At 38.1% G+C, this 17,003-nt stretch overlaps 1 protein-coding gene across 6 annotated transcripts in view; it reads left to right on the forward strand.

Moving 5' to 3' along the window:
• RALGAPA1 (Ral GTPase activating protein catalytic subunit alpha 1) overlaps window positions 1-17,003 on the forward strand; it is a 211,789-nt gene that overhangs the window by 34,485 nt on the left and 160,301 nt on the right. For all 6 annotated transcript variants that reach the window (XM_055130478.1, XM_055130481.1, XM_055130482.1 and 3 more), the window contains exons 5-9: window positions 3,998-4,041; window positions 4,690-4,867; window positions 6,648-6,763; window positions 13,224-13,362; window positions 15,474-15,682. In XM_055130478.1, coding sequence (XP_054986453.1) covers window positions 3,998-4,041; window positions 4,690-4,867; window positions 6,648-6,763; window positions 13,224-13,362; window positions 15,474-15,682 — 686 coding nt within the window. The remainder of the gene's footprint in view (window positions 1-3,997; window positions 4,042-4,689; window positions 4,868-6,647; window positions 6,764-13,223; window positions 13,363-15,473; window positions 15,683-17,003) is intronic.

The raw sequence follows: 17,003 nt of genomic DNA on the forward strand, positions 1-17,003 counted from the left end.
ATTCTAGGTATTGTGAACAGTACTGCAATAAATATACAAGTGCAGATGTGATTTCTACTGTGGGGTTTTGTTGTTGTTGTTGTTGTTTTTGCATCTCTGGGATATAGTCCTAGAAGTGGTATTGCTGGGTCATATAAGAGCTCAATTTCTAGGTTTTGGAGGAATGTTTGTATTGTTTTTCAAAAAGGCTGGACAAGTTGGCATTCCCACCAACTATTAATGAGAGTCTCTTTCTCCCTCATCCACACCATCACTAGTTACCATTACTCTTTTTGATGTGTGCCCGGTTCTGTGGTGTAAGATGGTACCTCATTGTTATTTTGATTTGCATCTTCCTGATGATTAGAGATGTAGAGCATTTTTTGGCCTTTTGGCCATTTGGATTTTTTTTTTGAAGAAGTTTCTGTCCGTTTCTTCACCCCATTTTTTTGATGGGGTTGGAGGTTTTTTTCTTGTAAAGTTTTACCAGTGTCTGGTATATCCTGGATATTAAGTCCCTATCTGGTGGATATTGGGTAAATAATTTTTCCCATTCTGTGGGCTCTTTCTGTATTTTAGTTATGGTTTCTTTTGAGGAGCAGAAGCTTCTTAGTTTAATATAGTCCCATTTGTTTATATTTGTCTCCATTTGCTTGGTCAGTGGTGTTTCATCCTTGAAGATGCCTTTAACTTCAATATTATGGAGTGTTCTGTCTACATTTCCTTCCATGTACCTTATGGATTCAGGTCTGCTACTGAGGTCTTTATTCCATTTTGTCTGACTTTTGTGCTTGGCATTAGACAGAGGTCTGAGGTTTTTGTTTTTGTTTTTGTTTTTGTTTTTGCATTTAGCTGTACAGTTTTCCTAGCACCTCTTGTTGAAGAGGCTTTCCTTGCTTCTCTTTACATTTCTTGCTCCTTTATCAAAAATTGAGTAATCATATACTTGAGAGGGTGTTTAAGAATATTAAGCTCTGAATATGGAAACAACCCGAGTGCCCTAAAACAGATGACTGGTTAAAGAAACTTTGGTACATCTACGCAATGGAATACTATGCAGCTGTTAGGAGAGATGAAGTCATGTAATTTTCTTATAAATGGATAAACATGGAGAATATCGTGCTAACTGAAATGAGTCAGAAAGAGAGGGACAGGCATAGGGGGACTGCACTCATTTTTGGAGTGTAGGGTAGCATCACATGAAGCTGACAACCAAGGACAGTAGATACAAGGACCAGGGGGATTGCCTCATAGCTGGAAGACTGCTTCATGAGCAAAGGGGAGAAGGCAGATGGAATAGAGAAGGAATCACTATGAAAATGATGGCTGGAGGAACCAGTTGGGATGGGAGATGCATGCCGAAAGTAGATAATGGACCAAACATGATGACTTCTCAGTGTCTGTGTTGCAAGCTATAATGCCCAAAAGTAGAGAGAGAGTATGGGGAATATTGTCTGCCTTAGAGGCAGGGGGAGGGTGGGAAAGGGGAGGTATACCCGGGATATTGGTGGTGGGGAATGTGCACTGGTGGAGGGATGGGTGTTTGATCATTGTGAGATTGTAACCCAAACATGAATGCTTGTAGCTCACGGTGATTCAATAAAATTTAAAAAAAAATTTTTAAAAAGAATATTAGACACTAGCCAAAAAAAAAAAAAAAGAATATTCAGCTCTGTTCCATTGGTCTGTGGGTCTGTTTCTATTCCAATACCATGCTGTTTTAATTATTACTACTTTGTAGTAGAGTTTGAAATTAGGGAAGGTGATGCCACCCATCTTCTTTTTCCCAAGGATTGCTTCAACTGTTGGTAGGGGTTTATTGCTCCATCCGAATTTCAGTAGTGTTTTGTCCATTTCTTTGAAAATTGTCATGGGTATCCTTATAGGGACTGTATTGAATCTGTAACAATGCTTTGGAAGTATTGCCATTTTGACAATGTTAATCCTCCCAACCCATGGGCAGGAGATGAGTCTCCATTTCCTAGTGTCTTCTTTTGTTTCTTGGAGTAGTGTTTTGTCGTTTTCTTTGTTTAGGTCCTTCACCTCTTTAGTTAAGCTGATTCCAAGTACTTGATTTTCTGAGACACTATTGTGAATGGGATTGTTTTTTTAATATGTCTTTCCTCTCTTTCATTATTTGTATATAGGAAAGCCATGGACTTTTGGGTATTTATTTTGTAACCTGCCACTTTACTATACAAACCTATTATTTCTAGGAGCTTTTCTGTAGCCATTAGGATTTTCTAAGTATAGTATCATTCATTGTGAATAGTGATACCTTGACCTCTTCCTTCCCTAGCTGGATTCTCTTGAGATCTTTTTCTTGCCTAACTGCTATGGCAAGTACTTCCAGTACTATATTGAATAGAAACGGTTAGAGTAGGCAGCTTTGTTTTGGTTCCCCATCTTAGAGGGAAGACTCAGTTTTTTCCCATTGAGAATAATGCTTGCTGTGGGCTTGTGGTAAATGGTTTTGACTATATGTAGCAAAGTCAGAACTCACTTTAAGTGAGATAAAATAAACCATATGAAAAGTATACAAAGAATATGGTAGGAAACTTTTGAATAGCCAAAATGAAAATATTTTAGTATTATTAAGAAAAATAAAAGAAAAACAATAGTATTTATCATATGACAAATATTAGAGCATCTGCCAGTATTTCATTGTGGTACCATGGCACTCTCATACTCTTGGTAGTGGACCTTTTAAGTTACTCAGTGACTTTGGAGAGAATATTCCAGTATTTTAACGTTGAAAGTGAGTTAATTTTGTGGAAATTACCTTTATTGGTAATCTGTGGAAAAGTTCATATTCATTCAAGGAATTATGAACTAATACATTTGTTATAGTATACGTGGAATTAGCGAAAACTTGAACATAAACCAGAAATTGTAACTTAAAGAAGATAAATCAGATAAATGATATATTCATATAATGGAATAATATACAAATGTTAAAAGGAATCAACTTTATAACTACGTAGATTTGTATGGATGAATTTCAGAATTTAATGTTGGTATTAGATTTTGTTTATTTTCAGCTATACCTGGCAATACTCAGGGCTTATTCCCTGTTCTGTGCTCAGGGATCACTCTTGACTAGGCTCAGGGGACCATATGTGGTGCTTGGTATTAAGCCTGGGTCAACCATGTGCAAGACAAATGAGCCCTACCCATTGTACTGTCACTCTGGCCCCTAATGTTAGTATTGGATATAAAAAGCAGTTCATAAAATAATTTTATATGATGCTATATGCAAGATTTTGGGGCTTGTTGTTATTTCCTTTTTATTGCTATCCCAAAACAAATTAACAAAAACTTTTTTGACTTAGATTTATAGATTGTAAGAATTTATAAATATGTTATAGATTACCAAGTTTTGAATAATGGTTACATGTTGGAGGGAAGGAAGTTATAATGGCTTAGTATTTGAGATTTTTTGATATGTATATTCTTAAATATAATGTTAATAGGTTAAGTTTTTTAATTGTAAGAAACATGGGAATGTATATAGCATTGTTCAGACTGAATTGTGGGCATTTGGATGTTAGTGTTATTTTTAATATTTGTAGTTGAGCTATTTCATAATTTAACAAGAAAATGGAATGTAACTATTTTCAACTTTAAAAATAATAATCATAGTAAGTGATTTTATTTAGAAATATTAGGATTATATTGATGTTCATTTGATTAAATGTAAATTTCCTATAGTTTGTATTATTGATGGTATAGAAAGTGATGATGTTTTTAACTTAAAGATATATAGTAGATTATTGTACTGTAAGTGCAATTTGTTTCTGAGAAAAATTCATGTATTAATGCACTTGATGTGTATTGAAACGGTGGCTTTCATCAGCTTTTCTGGTTGCAGCTACGGCCAGAAGGTCAACAAGGTCACCAAGATTAATCTGGAGGTTGCCAAGGACTTGTTTTAAGATATTTTCAAGTCTGACCGAGAACTCCAACATTTAGAAAAAGTTATCAAATCTGAATATTTAAAATCATGTTTTCTTTTCAGGGTTGATTTTAAAGAAACTACTCCACACAGGAAACTCCCTGAAGGTATAGTGCAATTCTATATATTTTCTATAACTTTGAGGAAAAACTGTAGCACTGTAGCACTGTCATTCCATTGTTGATCGATTTGCTCGAGCAGGCACCAGTAACGTATCCATTGTGAGACTTGTTACTGTTTTTGGCATATCGAATATGCCATGGGTACCTTGCCGGGCTCTCCAAGAGGGGCAGAGGAATTGAACCAGGGTCGGCCTCGTGCAAGGCAAGTGCCCTACCTGCTGTGCTATCGCTCTAGGCCATGTAACATATGTATAACTTTCGGAAAAAAGTAATACATATACATTTGATTTCATTTTTTCCTTCATCAAATTTTTCTAAAAGAATACTGAATTCTTTGGTGATGGAAAGGAGTAAAATAAATGGAAATTATACATTAAAATTAAAATATGATTGTAATCTTACTGTAAATAAATCTAGTTTATTCTCGTTCAAAATTCTGAATTGAGATTTAGAAAAATTGCATGTTCATTGCTATGAATGTAATATTTCTTCCCCGCTCCCCCCATTACTCTTCTTGCCTTCCTCTCTTTTGCAAATTATCACTCAGTAATCATATTCTAGAGACTTTAATTGTTAAAAGGAAGAACATACTTTCATTAAAAATTTTGATATAATATTTTAATTTTATTTTAGATCAGGCGGGAAGGTGTTCGTCTTTTCTTATTATGGTTACAAGCACTTCAGAATAACTGTAGCAAAGAACAGCTCTGGATGTTTTCATGTTTAATCCCTGGATTTTCAGCACCACAATCTGAGCATGGGCCTCGGACTTTAGAGAACCTCATTAATCCTCCACTCAATCTTCAAGAAAGTAAGATTTTTGGTACCTTATCAGTAGTACTTCATTTTTCTCTGCATAGTCTGTTGTTATCTTTTTTAATGCAGTTACATTAGCTGGATAACTCAAGACTGGGTCTGTAAAATATAGGTTTTGTTATTTAGGTTTGATGAGACAGAGAGGGTGGTGATTCCAAAATAGTATTTTACAGTTTCCAGTGGCCATGTTGCATTGGGAAGAAAGGCCCATGTAGGGAAGAACCTAGGTCAGAGCAGGCTGGGCGGTGTGGGTGGGAGAGACTGAATGATGGTTTATTCTCCTTGGAAGGAGGAATTTGCAGGGCATTAAGGAGCAGGCTTGGGTTGCCTAGTTTGTATAGTTCAGCAGGCTCTAAGGCCTAGGGACCCTCACATCTGTCCCTAGGGTGATTACATCTGGAACTGTGGCCTTAAGTTTGAGAGCTCTATACCATCAATGGTAGTGATGGACACTGAATGAGTTGGTTTGCATCTGAAAGGAGCATTCTCACGGTAATTATTTACCCTTTCTAGGGAGGGGCATTCTTTTATTTCTTTTACCTCTTTTTTGGGGGGGAATCACACCCGGCAATGCACAGGGATTACTCTTGGCTCTGTACTCAGAAATCACTGCTGTTGGTGCTGGGGGACCATATGGGATGCTGGGGATCGAACCCGGGTTGGCCACATACAAGGCAAACGCCCTACCCACTGTACTATTGCTCCAGTCCCAAGGGCATTCTTTCCAGGCCAGCAATGAACCTGATGTCAGCCCATCACCAGAAGTAATGTGGTTCAAAGAGGCTCCTGTACATTTCTCTTAAGTTTTTGTTTCTCATGTATCATCTTGTAGCCTTAGATTAATTTGGTGTATATTTAAGTACAAACGTGCTTTACTTAATTCAGAAAGAACTGAAAAGTTTGTCTCTGTGGGCTTACTTATGTGGTGGATGTTAATTGAGAAAATCTGAGGTACCCACTTGTGCTAACTAGGTTCTGGTTGTGCTGCTTGGAAATGTTTAAGAAAATTAGTTCGCTGTGTGCTGATTTTCTTGAATTTGTGTTTATTGAAAGAAATTTTTTTAATACCTGAATGATAAAAAAAAAATGTTTCTTATTTGTGATTTTTTTTTTGTTATCCAGGCACTAAAATGCTATTTTTTTCTTTATGACAGGGAAATAATACTCCCTGAATAAAGTGGTTATTTTAGAGAATAGCCTTGGCCATGACCTTGAGTAATCAAACTGTCCTTTAGCTGATTAGTTAGCTCACTATTACAGATTTCATTAAATTATGAAATTTTGGTAATGGTTACCATTTTTTGGGGGGGGATTGTTTTTGGGTTACAACAAGCTGTGCTCAGGGCTTACTCCTGGCTCTGCTTTTAGAGATCTCTCCTGTCAAGATTTGGGGAGACCGTATGTGGTGCTGAGGACCCAACCTGGATTGGCAGTATGTAAGGCAGTTGTCTTACCTGTGGTACTATTGCTGTGGACTCTGGGAAAGGTTACTTTTAAAGTGATTTTTAAGATACCACGATAATTTTTTTTTCAGTTATTCACTCTTAATCCTTGTATATCTAACTATCCCTTTTGTTCTGTTCCCTTGGTTAGAATTTAATGACAGCTGATTAAATTTATAGTTGTTGTAATGCAATGTCAGGATGACCTCAGATTTCTTTTAGGTTTCAATCTATAGAATCTGTTGTAGTTTGTACTTAAGTTTTAGCTGAATCATTATTTTCATAATTTGCTTTTTAATTTTGTCAAACTTTTCTTTTTTTTCCTTTCAATAGCTCAAGTCACCATAGAGGAAATCACTCCTCTTGTTCCTCCACAATCAGGAGATAAAGGGCAAGAAGATCTCACAAGCTATTTTCTTGAAGCACTTTTAAAATATATAGTAATTCAGGTATGTGTCATAGTTTTTGATATTCTGTCATAGTGAATATTTACTTTCCTGAAGGAGGAATGACAAAAAATTACTGTTGCTGAAGGGATTATCATGTATCTCACTTTACCTCCTTTCAGTACCCAGTTCTTGCCCAGAGTGATTATTTCCAATTGTTATTGTCATTGTCATCCTTCTAACTGTCCAAATTGTACTCCCTGCTGCTGACCTCTAGTGGCAAGCTTCCTTCCAAGTGCCCATCCTCTGGCCCTTGTTTCTGTTGTTTTTGGGTATTGTTCTCATACTGTATATCCTACAAATGAATGCAATTATTCTGTCTGTCCGTCTCCCTTTGACTTATTTCACTCAGCATGATATTCTTCATGTCTATCCATGTATAAGCAAATTTCATGACTTCATTTTTCCGAGTGACTGTGTAGTATTTGATTGTGCAGATGTACCAGTTTCTTTATCTACTCATCTGTTCTCAGGTGCTTGCATTGTTTCCAGATTGTGGCTATTGTAGATACTGCTGCAATGAATATAGGAGTAAAGATGATTTTCCTGAATTGTGTTTTTGGGTCCTTAGAGTATATTCCCAGGAGCAGTATTGCTGGGTCATATGGAAGCTTAATTTCTAGTTTCTTGAGGAATGTCCATACTGTTTTCCAAAAAAGGCTGGGCCAGTCAGTATTCTCACCAGCAGTGAATGAGAGTCCCTTTCTTCTCACATCCGTGCCAGCATTTGGTGGTTCTTGTTCTTTTGAATGTGTGCCAGTCTCTGTGGTGTGAGATGGTAATTCATGTTGTTTAGATTTGCATCTCCTTGATGATTAGTGATATAGAGCATTTTTCCATTTTCATGTGCCTTTTGACCATTTGTATTTCTTCTTTGAGGAAGTTTCTGTTCATTTAATTTTCCCATTTTTTGATGGTGTTGGATATTTTCTCTTTTTTGTAGAGTTCTACCAGTGTTTTGTAGATCTTGGATAGTGATCTCTTACCAGATGAGTATTGAATGAATAATCTTGCCCCTTCTGTGTACTGTCTATGTATCCTGTTCTCATATGATACTTTAAATGAGAAAACTAGTCTGACCTTGGGGTCAGTCTTTCAAAGGCAGTAATGGGGGCATGAGCTGAGAATGAGATAGGGATGGAAGAATGTAATTTACAATTTAAATATATTTTTACCTTTAAATTTTCTAGTTACATTTTATTTTGTAAAATATTTTTTAAATATTATATTTTTAAATTATTTTATTCCTTGCTAGTGCACATTGTATGCACATCTTTATTGACAAAAAGACACATTTCTTATAACTATCTTAAACACAAAAAAAACACAAAAACCCTCTACCTCATATACACATTTTATAAAGTTAATTTTAGACCTAGACAAGATTGCCAGGACTTAAATACTGCTGGCACATTTTACTGAGTGTGACCTTTGACAAATGGCTTAATCTCCCTATGTAAAAATAATGTCTTTCCTATTTTGGTACTCAAAGCTCAAATAAGTAGTACAGTGCTGTGAATACCCAAAAGGATAGAGAGAGTAAGAGGATTGTGCCTGCCACAGAGGCAGGGGGTGGGAAGGGGTAGGGGTGGGTATTGGGAACATTGGGGGTGGGGAATGGGCACTGGTGGAGGGGTGGGTACTTGAAAATTGTTTGACTGAAATGCAAAAAGTCTGTAAATGTATCTCACAATGATTCATTAAAATAAAACATTTTAAAAGAAAGTTCAGGGCTCACAGCAAATGTTCTGTAGTGGGAGCTTTTGGGCCAAGAGGAGCTCAAAGGGTTTGAGTACATGCTTTGCCTGCAGGAAACCTGTGTTCAGATGCTGCTTCCACATGGTCCCCTGAGCACCACCAGGGTGGCTCTAACCCGGAAAGCCTATATATGTTTGTATGCTTTAATTACTATAGTTATTACAGTTTTTCATTAGGAAAAACCATTTTACTTCATACATATTTTCAAAATTGTCTTACTGATTTGTTGTGATAATTAATATACAATAAATAACGAAGTTTGAAATATACAATTTGATTACATGACTATGCCATTTAAATTTTCACTACAATAAATGGAATGAATATAACTATCAATACTGAAAGTTATCATATTCCTTTGTAACATATCCTTTTCTGATCCTAGTAACTACTTTCTACTTCATCCTCAGACAACCAAAGATCCAGTTGTCACTTTTTAAAATTTTTTACTTTTCCTTTGCAATTAAGTATTTTGTGGAGAAGTACTTGGTAATTGGATATTTCTTTCTGCATCAGAGTTTCGTCTGTAGTTTTTAAATATTTACTGATGAATTTTGCCTAACTTACAACTTTGATGACTGTCATGGCTGGTGATTTAAAAAAAAATAGTTTTAGTGGAAATAAAGTATATACCATACAGTTCATCTACTTAAAGTATATAACTTTATATTTTAATTCACAATTACCATCACAGTACAATATAGAACATTTTAGTCTTCCTTATTAGAAACCCTGTAACAATTCCTCCTAATCTCCTGACTCCTATATCCCTAGACTTAGGTAAATAATATAATTTCTATCTGTAAATGTTTCTTTATTCTTAACATTACATATAAATGAAATCATACGATATGTAATCTTTTGTAACTGGGTTTTTTTATTTAGCAAGTATTTTCATGGCTAGTGTGTTATAGCATGTATCAAAATTTTATTAAATTTTATTACTAAGTCATACTTCATTGTGTGGGTATTCAAATTTACTTTTATCAGTTGATGGGCATTTTGTTGCATGCAGTTTTTAGCCAACTGATGATATTTTAAATTCTGCTGTTCTTTTTACAATCAGCAGTTCTCCAATTAAAAAGTTATACCCATTTAATTGTTTACTCAACTTTACATAACATGGCTTTGTAGAGTTCCATGAATCATTATTATTATTTACTTTGATGTTTAGTTTATTCTAGATTTGCCCAGTGGGAATTCCTTCAAGCCAATTCCAATGTTCTTTTGATTTGTCCATGTTGTCCTTTCAGAACTACTTTATTTCTGGTGTAACAAGATGTTCCAGTCTCAGACTGTTGATTTTTTTTTCTTTTCAATTTTTTTTTAATCCAATTTTATTGACTTACTAGTGGTGGGAATCATTTTGTATCTTTTGGGATTTGCTTCTCCAAATTTGTTTCTCCAAGAAACCCTCAGTTATTTGAGTGGAAAATTATCTTTAGAAATCAAGATGTCGCCAGAGCAGGTATGGTTGTATACACACACGAAAGTACACAAATCAGTCCATCTATCTTCTCTTTGCCTCATCCTCCCTCCTTTGTTTTCTTTCTTTTATCACCTATCATCACGAGCTCCATGAATTTACACCAGTTTACCTCAGATTGCCATCTAATACTACAAGGAGTATTTCTAGTTCTTTTCCTTTCCAAATTTCTCTTTTCTGTCAGTGAATAACCTGAATTGCATTTTCCCAAATTTATACATAACATATTTAATCAACTCTCATGAAGATATCCAGTCTACCTTTGCCTCCCTTTCCTCCCCTTTTGCAGATATTCTCCATAATTCACTCAGGTGCTAAGACTCTACTCTGGGTCTTTGCCATTCCTTTTTTCATAGTTATCTTCTTTACCCCACTGAAATCCCCATACTCTGTGTTCGCTACATTGTCCTCCTCTCAGGCCCCTTCTTCTCACTTCTTTTTTTTTTTTTAATGTAGGAGCATTGCTATTTATTCAGGCATTGATGAAGCTGATTGAATTGGGCATGAACTCCACATTACATTTTTTATTGAATCACCGTGAGCTACAGTTATAAAGCTTTCATGTTCGAGATTCCGCCATGCAATGATCGAATACCCATCCCTCCACCAGTGCACACTTTCCACTACCCGTGTCCCCAGTACATGACTCCCTCCATCCCAGTCCTCACTCTGCCTCCATGGCAGGCAATTTCCCCTCACTCTACTTTTGAGTATTATGGTTTTTTTTTTTTTGAGTATTATGTTTTGCTCGAATTTTCCCACCACCGTTCAAGCCTGCCTGCCAGGAGCAGATGCTAAATCATTTATTGTTCATTGCTCATTTTTATTATCATGGGCCACTCACTTCTGGAATCCTAGATTGTATATGGTTTGGTTTCAGAGACATTTCTGTAGGGCACTAATCCATTTGGGATTCAGTTGGGCATCTCTGGACCAGGGCTGTTGGTGCACCAAAATGGTGCCTGGAGGCACATTGTGGATGTGACAGCCAGGTGGATAAGTGGGCGGGAAACCGGGGAGGGACAACCCTGCGCCTCTGCTGCCATGTGGCATGGAGATTTAGTCCTGGAACCCACATATCTGCTCCTTGCTTGTGGAAGCTCTTGGTTGCTGGGATTCCATCTGGAGTAGGTAGGGAGACTGCACCTGCTCCATCTGGGATGCCCCAGTGAAATTGGCTTGGTATGAGGCCTGGAGCAATCTCTGGCTCTGTGGTGTCTTAGGTGACTTGCTGCTGTGTCTCTGACTTTTTTTTTAAATTTTTTTTATTTTATCACCATGTGGAAAGTTACAGAGTTCTCAGGTTTATGTCTCAGTTATACCGTATTCAAACACCATCCCTTCACCAGTGCCCATAGTCCACCACCAAACTCCCCGGTATACCCCCCGCCCCCCACCCCAACTGTATAACTGATGAATTTCACTTCATTTTCTCTTCACCTTGATTACATTCCATATTTCAACACAAAACTCACTATTGTTATGGGAGTTATACCCCCAAACAAGATAACCCTATTAAGGAAGCATTTGATAATTAGTTTTCCATTAAAAGATTGTATGTTTTCAGGTTTTAGAAAAGGTCGCGGGCCGCGTTAGCGGCCGCGCGGCTCGGATGTGTCCCAGTCCCGAATCCCGGAGCCGTGTTAGTTGCTGCTCAGTGTCGCCAGGGCTCCATCTGGAGAAGGTGTGCTGGCTGCACCTCCTCCTTCTGGCTCCCCGGTGTTGTTGGCCCCAATTCGGGTCCGGAGCATTTTCCGGGCCGCGTTGCTCACCAGAATGCCTGCCGCTTCTCTGTTGATTGTGGCAAGATGGCGCCGAGGGTGGGTCGAGGGCGTGACTTCCGGCGGCTGGGACCACTTGGAGTTTTGGGCTGGCGCCACCCCACTCCAGTGCCCTCCCCAACCCCCCCGCGGCTCGGATGTGTCCCAGTCCCGAATCCCAGAGCCGTGTTAGTTGCTGCTCAGTGTCGCCAGGGCTCCATCGGGAGAAGGTGGTGTCTCTGACTTTTGATCTCTTTCGAGATTTATTTATGGGTCTCTGAAACAAGGCTAATAATTGAATTTACTGGGTGGCACTGGAGTTTGTTTGTGGGGTGACTGCCAGTGCTTCCATGTGTATTGGGAAGCGAGGGGAGGTAGCCCACCCCAACTCCATGAAAGCCTGGAGATTTCAGTCACAAAACCTGCATACCCAAATTTTCAGCAGATTATATTTTGGTGAAGTCCATCCTAAGATGGTGGAGTCAGGCTGGGGGTATGGTGGCAATTTTGTATTGTGGAAGCAAGTGGCTGCCGGGGCTCTGCTTGGGCAGGCACAGGCCAACCTGCCCCCCTCAATTTATCCCAGTCTGTTCAGCCATGTGCAGGTCCAAGATTAACTGTGGCTTTTGATCTCTTTTGAGATTTATCTATGGGTCTCTGAAATATGGCCAATAAATGAGCTTGTTTAGCTGAGCTGGAGGTGGTTTGTGGGCATGGCTCCCACATAACTAACTTCTTGGCTGTTTAATTTTTTGGTAAACTTGGTCCCAAATTGTTGGGGTCCGGCCAAAGGCACAGTGGCAATTTTGGGGTGTCAGAAAGTCTGAAGGCACCATCAGGCTGTTGATGCACTTGCCCCGCAGGTACAGGTTGGTCTTTTGGCGGCACCAGGCCCCCTCTTCTTCCCACTTCTTGCACCCTGTTCTCTCTCAAGTTCTGACTCTCTCCTGGGCAGCTCTTTAATCACTCTTTAGCCTTGCTTCCTATACTAGGATTACCTGCACTGAACTCTTGCTAGTTCTGTTTGTTCCCACTGCTCCTCACCGATAACCTATTTTATGTGATTTTTAGGATAAGTTGTTCAGGAAGGTGCACAGGAGATAATTTTGTTTTGTTATCTAGGATCAAACCCAGAGCCCTATGCCTCTCCCAGGGACTCCATCCTTAGCTAGGAGAGCCAGCTTTTGAGTCTCCTTTGAGAGTGTCCTAGAGCACATTTTGACTTCTCAAAATTTTGAAATGATACATTTCAGTATATTTTAATAATGCATTTTGCATGGCATCAGACCAACTACTTTGACCAAATATATATTTGCATAATTTATATTTAATTATGTATCCTAACAGTGTAACAGTTTAGCATATTGTTTAAGTAACCTTTCATGGTCTTATTATTACAACAATAACTGTATTTAACAGATTTTGTTTCCTGGAATGATTCTAATTTTTTTCCCCTTAGGTAAAAAGTTTAGAATGGAAGAATAAAGAAAACCAAGAAAGAGGATTTTCATTTTTGTTTTCACATTTTAAGAAATATTACTTGCCTTATATTTTTCCAAACATCTGCAAGGAGAATAGTTTGTATCACCCTGTACTTGGTAGGTAATCTTTGAAATTTTCTAATAATAAAATGGGGATAAAACATATGCAAACATAAAGTTGGCATTTGTTACCTGCAGAAAGCTGATAAATATAGATTTTGGCACCCAGAGACTTAAAGAAATGCGTCTAGACTGTGAGCAGAGCTACGACCCCATGCCTCCCGGGGAGGGGGTGGGATTTTCTTTCCCAACGCTTGCTTTCTACAGGGAAGATAGCAGCTGCTCCAGCAGCAGCGCCCATGTGGCGTCCGCCATTTTCTAGGACTCACAACCTAGAGGTACTTGCTTGTGGTGATGTGGCGTGCAAGAGATCATAGGATGGGGGTGTTACTTACCTGCACGCCCTCGGCCCAGATGAGATCGGGAGCAGCCGCACATGATACGACACAGCCCCTTTGCTCCTTAAAGACTATTATCTGGGAGGTCTACTAACCCATTTTGGTACCTAGAGACTTACAGAAATGCATCTAGACTGTAAACTGAGCTAAAAGAACAGAAATCCAAAACTGCGCAGGAGCTCCTATAATCTTCATTCTTAGCAATGGAAAACAAACTATCAAATGATGCCTTTTCAGCAGGTTGGGTTGTTGGGGGAAAAGTTCAAATAATAGTAGTCAGTTCTCTGTTGAATATTGAATATCCAAAGTATAGAGAGAATAAAGTGAAGATCATTGGTCGCTCGGGGGGGAGTGGGTGAGAGGGGCATATTGGGATTCTTGGTGGTTCATGAACTGGTGAAGGGATAGGGGTTTGATTATTATATGACTGAGACTTAAACCTGGAAGCTTTGTAACTTTTGTCACGGTGATTCAATAAAATAAAATAAAAAAAGAAAGCTGATAAATTTAATATTTATATTGATTAACTAGCTCACCAGAAATATATATATTTTTAATGTAGGAGTACTGCTGTTTATTCAGCCATTGATTAAGCTGATTGAATTGGGCATGAACTCCATATTACTTTTTTTTTTAAATTTTTAGTTGAATATCCATGAGCTAGACCATTACAAAGCTGTTCTTAATTGGGTTTCAGTCATACAATTATCCAGCACCCATTCCTCCACCAGAGTGCATTTCCCACCACCAGTGTCCCCTGTTTTCCCTACCACTTCCCCCCAACCTCCCCAGCCTCCCTCTATGGGAGACACTTTCCTGCTTGCTCTCTCTCCTTTTCCTTTTGTGCATTATGGTTTGCAATACAGGTCCTAAGAGGTCATGGAGTTTGTTCAGGGCATTTAGTATTTTTATCGGGATGTAAGACTGGAGTAGTTTTTCAGTTGGATGGCCGCTTTGGGGTGTCACCAGAAATATTTTAAGTTACAAATTAAACTCAATTTTGATGTTTGGTAAGACCCTAAAACTATACATATAATGTTACTTTTTGTATGTTTTTGTGGTTTGAGTCACAGTGGTGCTCGGGGTTTACTCCTGGCTTTGTGCTGTATCACTCCCGGCTCTCTGCCGGCAGGGTTTGGAGGACCGTATGCAGTGCTGGGGATTAAACCCCTGTTGGCTATGTGTAAGGCAAGGTCCCGACCTGTTGTACTATCTCTCCAGTACCATAATGTCACTACATAAGATCTTCCCTGAGTTCTGTGTAGTAGCTATGTCATTCAGATTTTGAAGAGTCACATTTTCAGTATATCCAGTATTTAATGGCAGAGCTAGGATATCGGTTGGAGATCAAAGCTAGAGCCTTGTGACAAACCATGGATTAGAAGCAGACCTTTACTGTTAAGCTATTATGGAGGACATTGAGAGTACATATGTGGAAATATACTTTTGCACAAAGATACTCCTAATTTATAGTCATCTGTCGTTAGGCAGCTAATAGTCTTAGGAAAAACAGTTAAGGCTTGGGCTGGAGAAAGAGTGCAGGAGTTAAGGTGTTCACCTTGCAAGCACCTGATCCTGGTTCTGTTCCCCACACCACATTTGGTCCTCTAAGCACCACCAGGAGTGCTGTTATATGAAAAATTATCTTGACATGTAATTTTTATAATAAATCTATTTCTGGATATCACTACAGTATCTTCTCAAATATTTAAAAATGTGATTTACATAATAAGTTTTGTCTGATTTAAAGTTTTTTTAAATTTTGCATAGATATCCCACAGATGAGACCAAAGCCACATTATGTTATGGTAAGGAAGGATGCTGAAACTAGTGAAGCAATCTATTGTACAAAGGAACCTTTCATTAAGGCTCGAGTTATTGTCATTCGCTGGCTGGTTTCTTTCTGGCTTGAACCAAAGCCTCATACAGGACCTCATATTCCTGGAATGGAAGGTGAAGTCTTGCCAAAGAACATTCAGGTAATATAAAGGGCAAGTCGCTAATGTTAGAATTGACTTAAGATTTAATTCACTGATTATACTTGCTTTATACGTAGAATGAATTTAAAACTTTTTTCGTTTGTTTTACTGTTTTCTTTGTATAAATACATTTTATAAATCTGGGTTTTAGAAGTTATTACATAGTCACAGTTAATAGAACTTGTAAGGAATAGATTGTTTTAGTCATGTGAGTTGAATTTTTGCTTCATATCTATTTGTATCTTATTTTAGTAATAAAAATATTCTAAATTGTAAAAATTCTTAATTGGAAGTAATTTGCAGTCAAATGGTTGTAGAACTGGATAGTTATTTTTTGAATTCTGTGTATTCCACAGGATGCTTCAAGTCCTGTCCCCACACCTTTCCCCATCATTTGGGTTAGGATGCTGAGTCTAGAAATGTGATATAAAATTAACAGCATTTCAGTGGAGAATAAGAAATTTGACTTATATTCTCTTTTTTACCTGTTACCGAACTCTGTTTGCATTCTTTTACTACCTTTAATTCATAACTTGTTTATGATACAGATTCACTGGAAAACAAATCTAGTTATTGGAAGATAGATGTTGGAGGATAGTATGTTTTCAGTCTTTTTTATACCAATTGAAAATTTATCTTAGAAGTCCCAAAGCTTATTTAGCCTATTACCACCATTTCAGGAAAAAGAAATTTGCTCATTTCTGGAAGTCTAATTTTAAGCAAACAAACAGCAAACTTTGCCCTGGATTGCATCTGGAGCCACTCCAACACTCCTGCATCATTCTGGTGCTCCTCCCACTCCTGCCTCTGGGGACAATACCAACATTGACTGGTGTTTTATTATTTGCATTGCCATTTAATTATTAGAATGAATTCTGAATATAACTATACCTGGATTTTTTTTTCTTTTTGGGTCATACCCGGCGATGCACAGGGGTTACTCCTGGCTCTGCACACAGGAATTACTCCTGACGGTGCTTAGGGGACCATAGGGGATGCTGGGGATCGAACCTGAGTCAGCTGCGTGCAAGGCAAACGCCTTACCTGCTGTGCTATCCTTCCAGCTCCAACTGGATTTTATTTATTTATTTATTTATTTATTTATTTATTTATTTTTAAATTTTATTTTAATGGATCACCATGAGCTACAATTATAGACTTACAAACTTTCATGATTATGTTTGTCATACAATGTTCAAGTACCCATCCCTCCACCAGTGCCCATCCTCCACCACCAATGTTCCCAATATCCCTCCCGTCCCCACACCCCGCCCCTTCCCACCCCTTGCTTCTGTGGCAGTATGCCTGGATTTTAAACAGT

The sequence above is a fragment of the Sorex araneus genome, chromosome 3 (assembly GCF_027595985.1).
Source record: "Sorex araneus isolate mSorAra2 chromosome 3, mSorAra2.pri, whole genome shotgun sequence".
Lineage (NCBI taxonomy): Eukaryota > Metazoa > Chordata > Mammalia > Eulipotyphla > Soricidae > Sorex > Sorex araneus.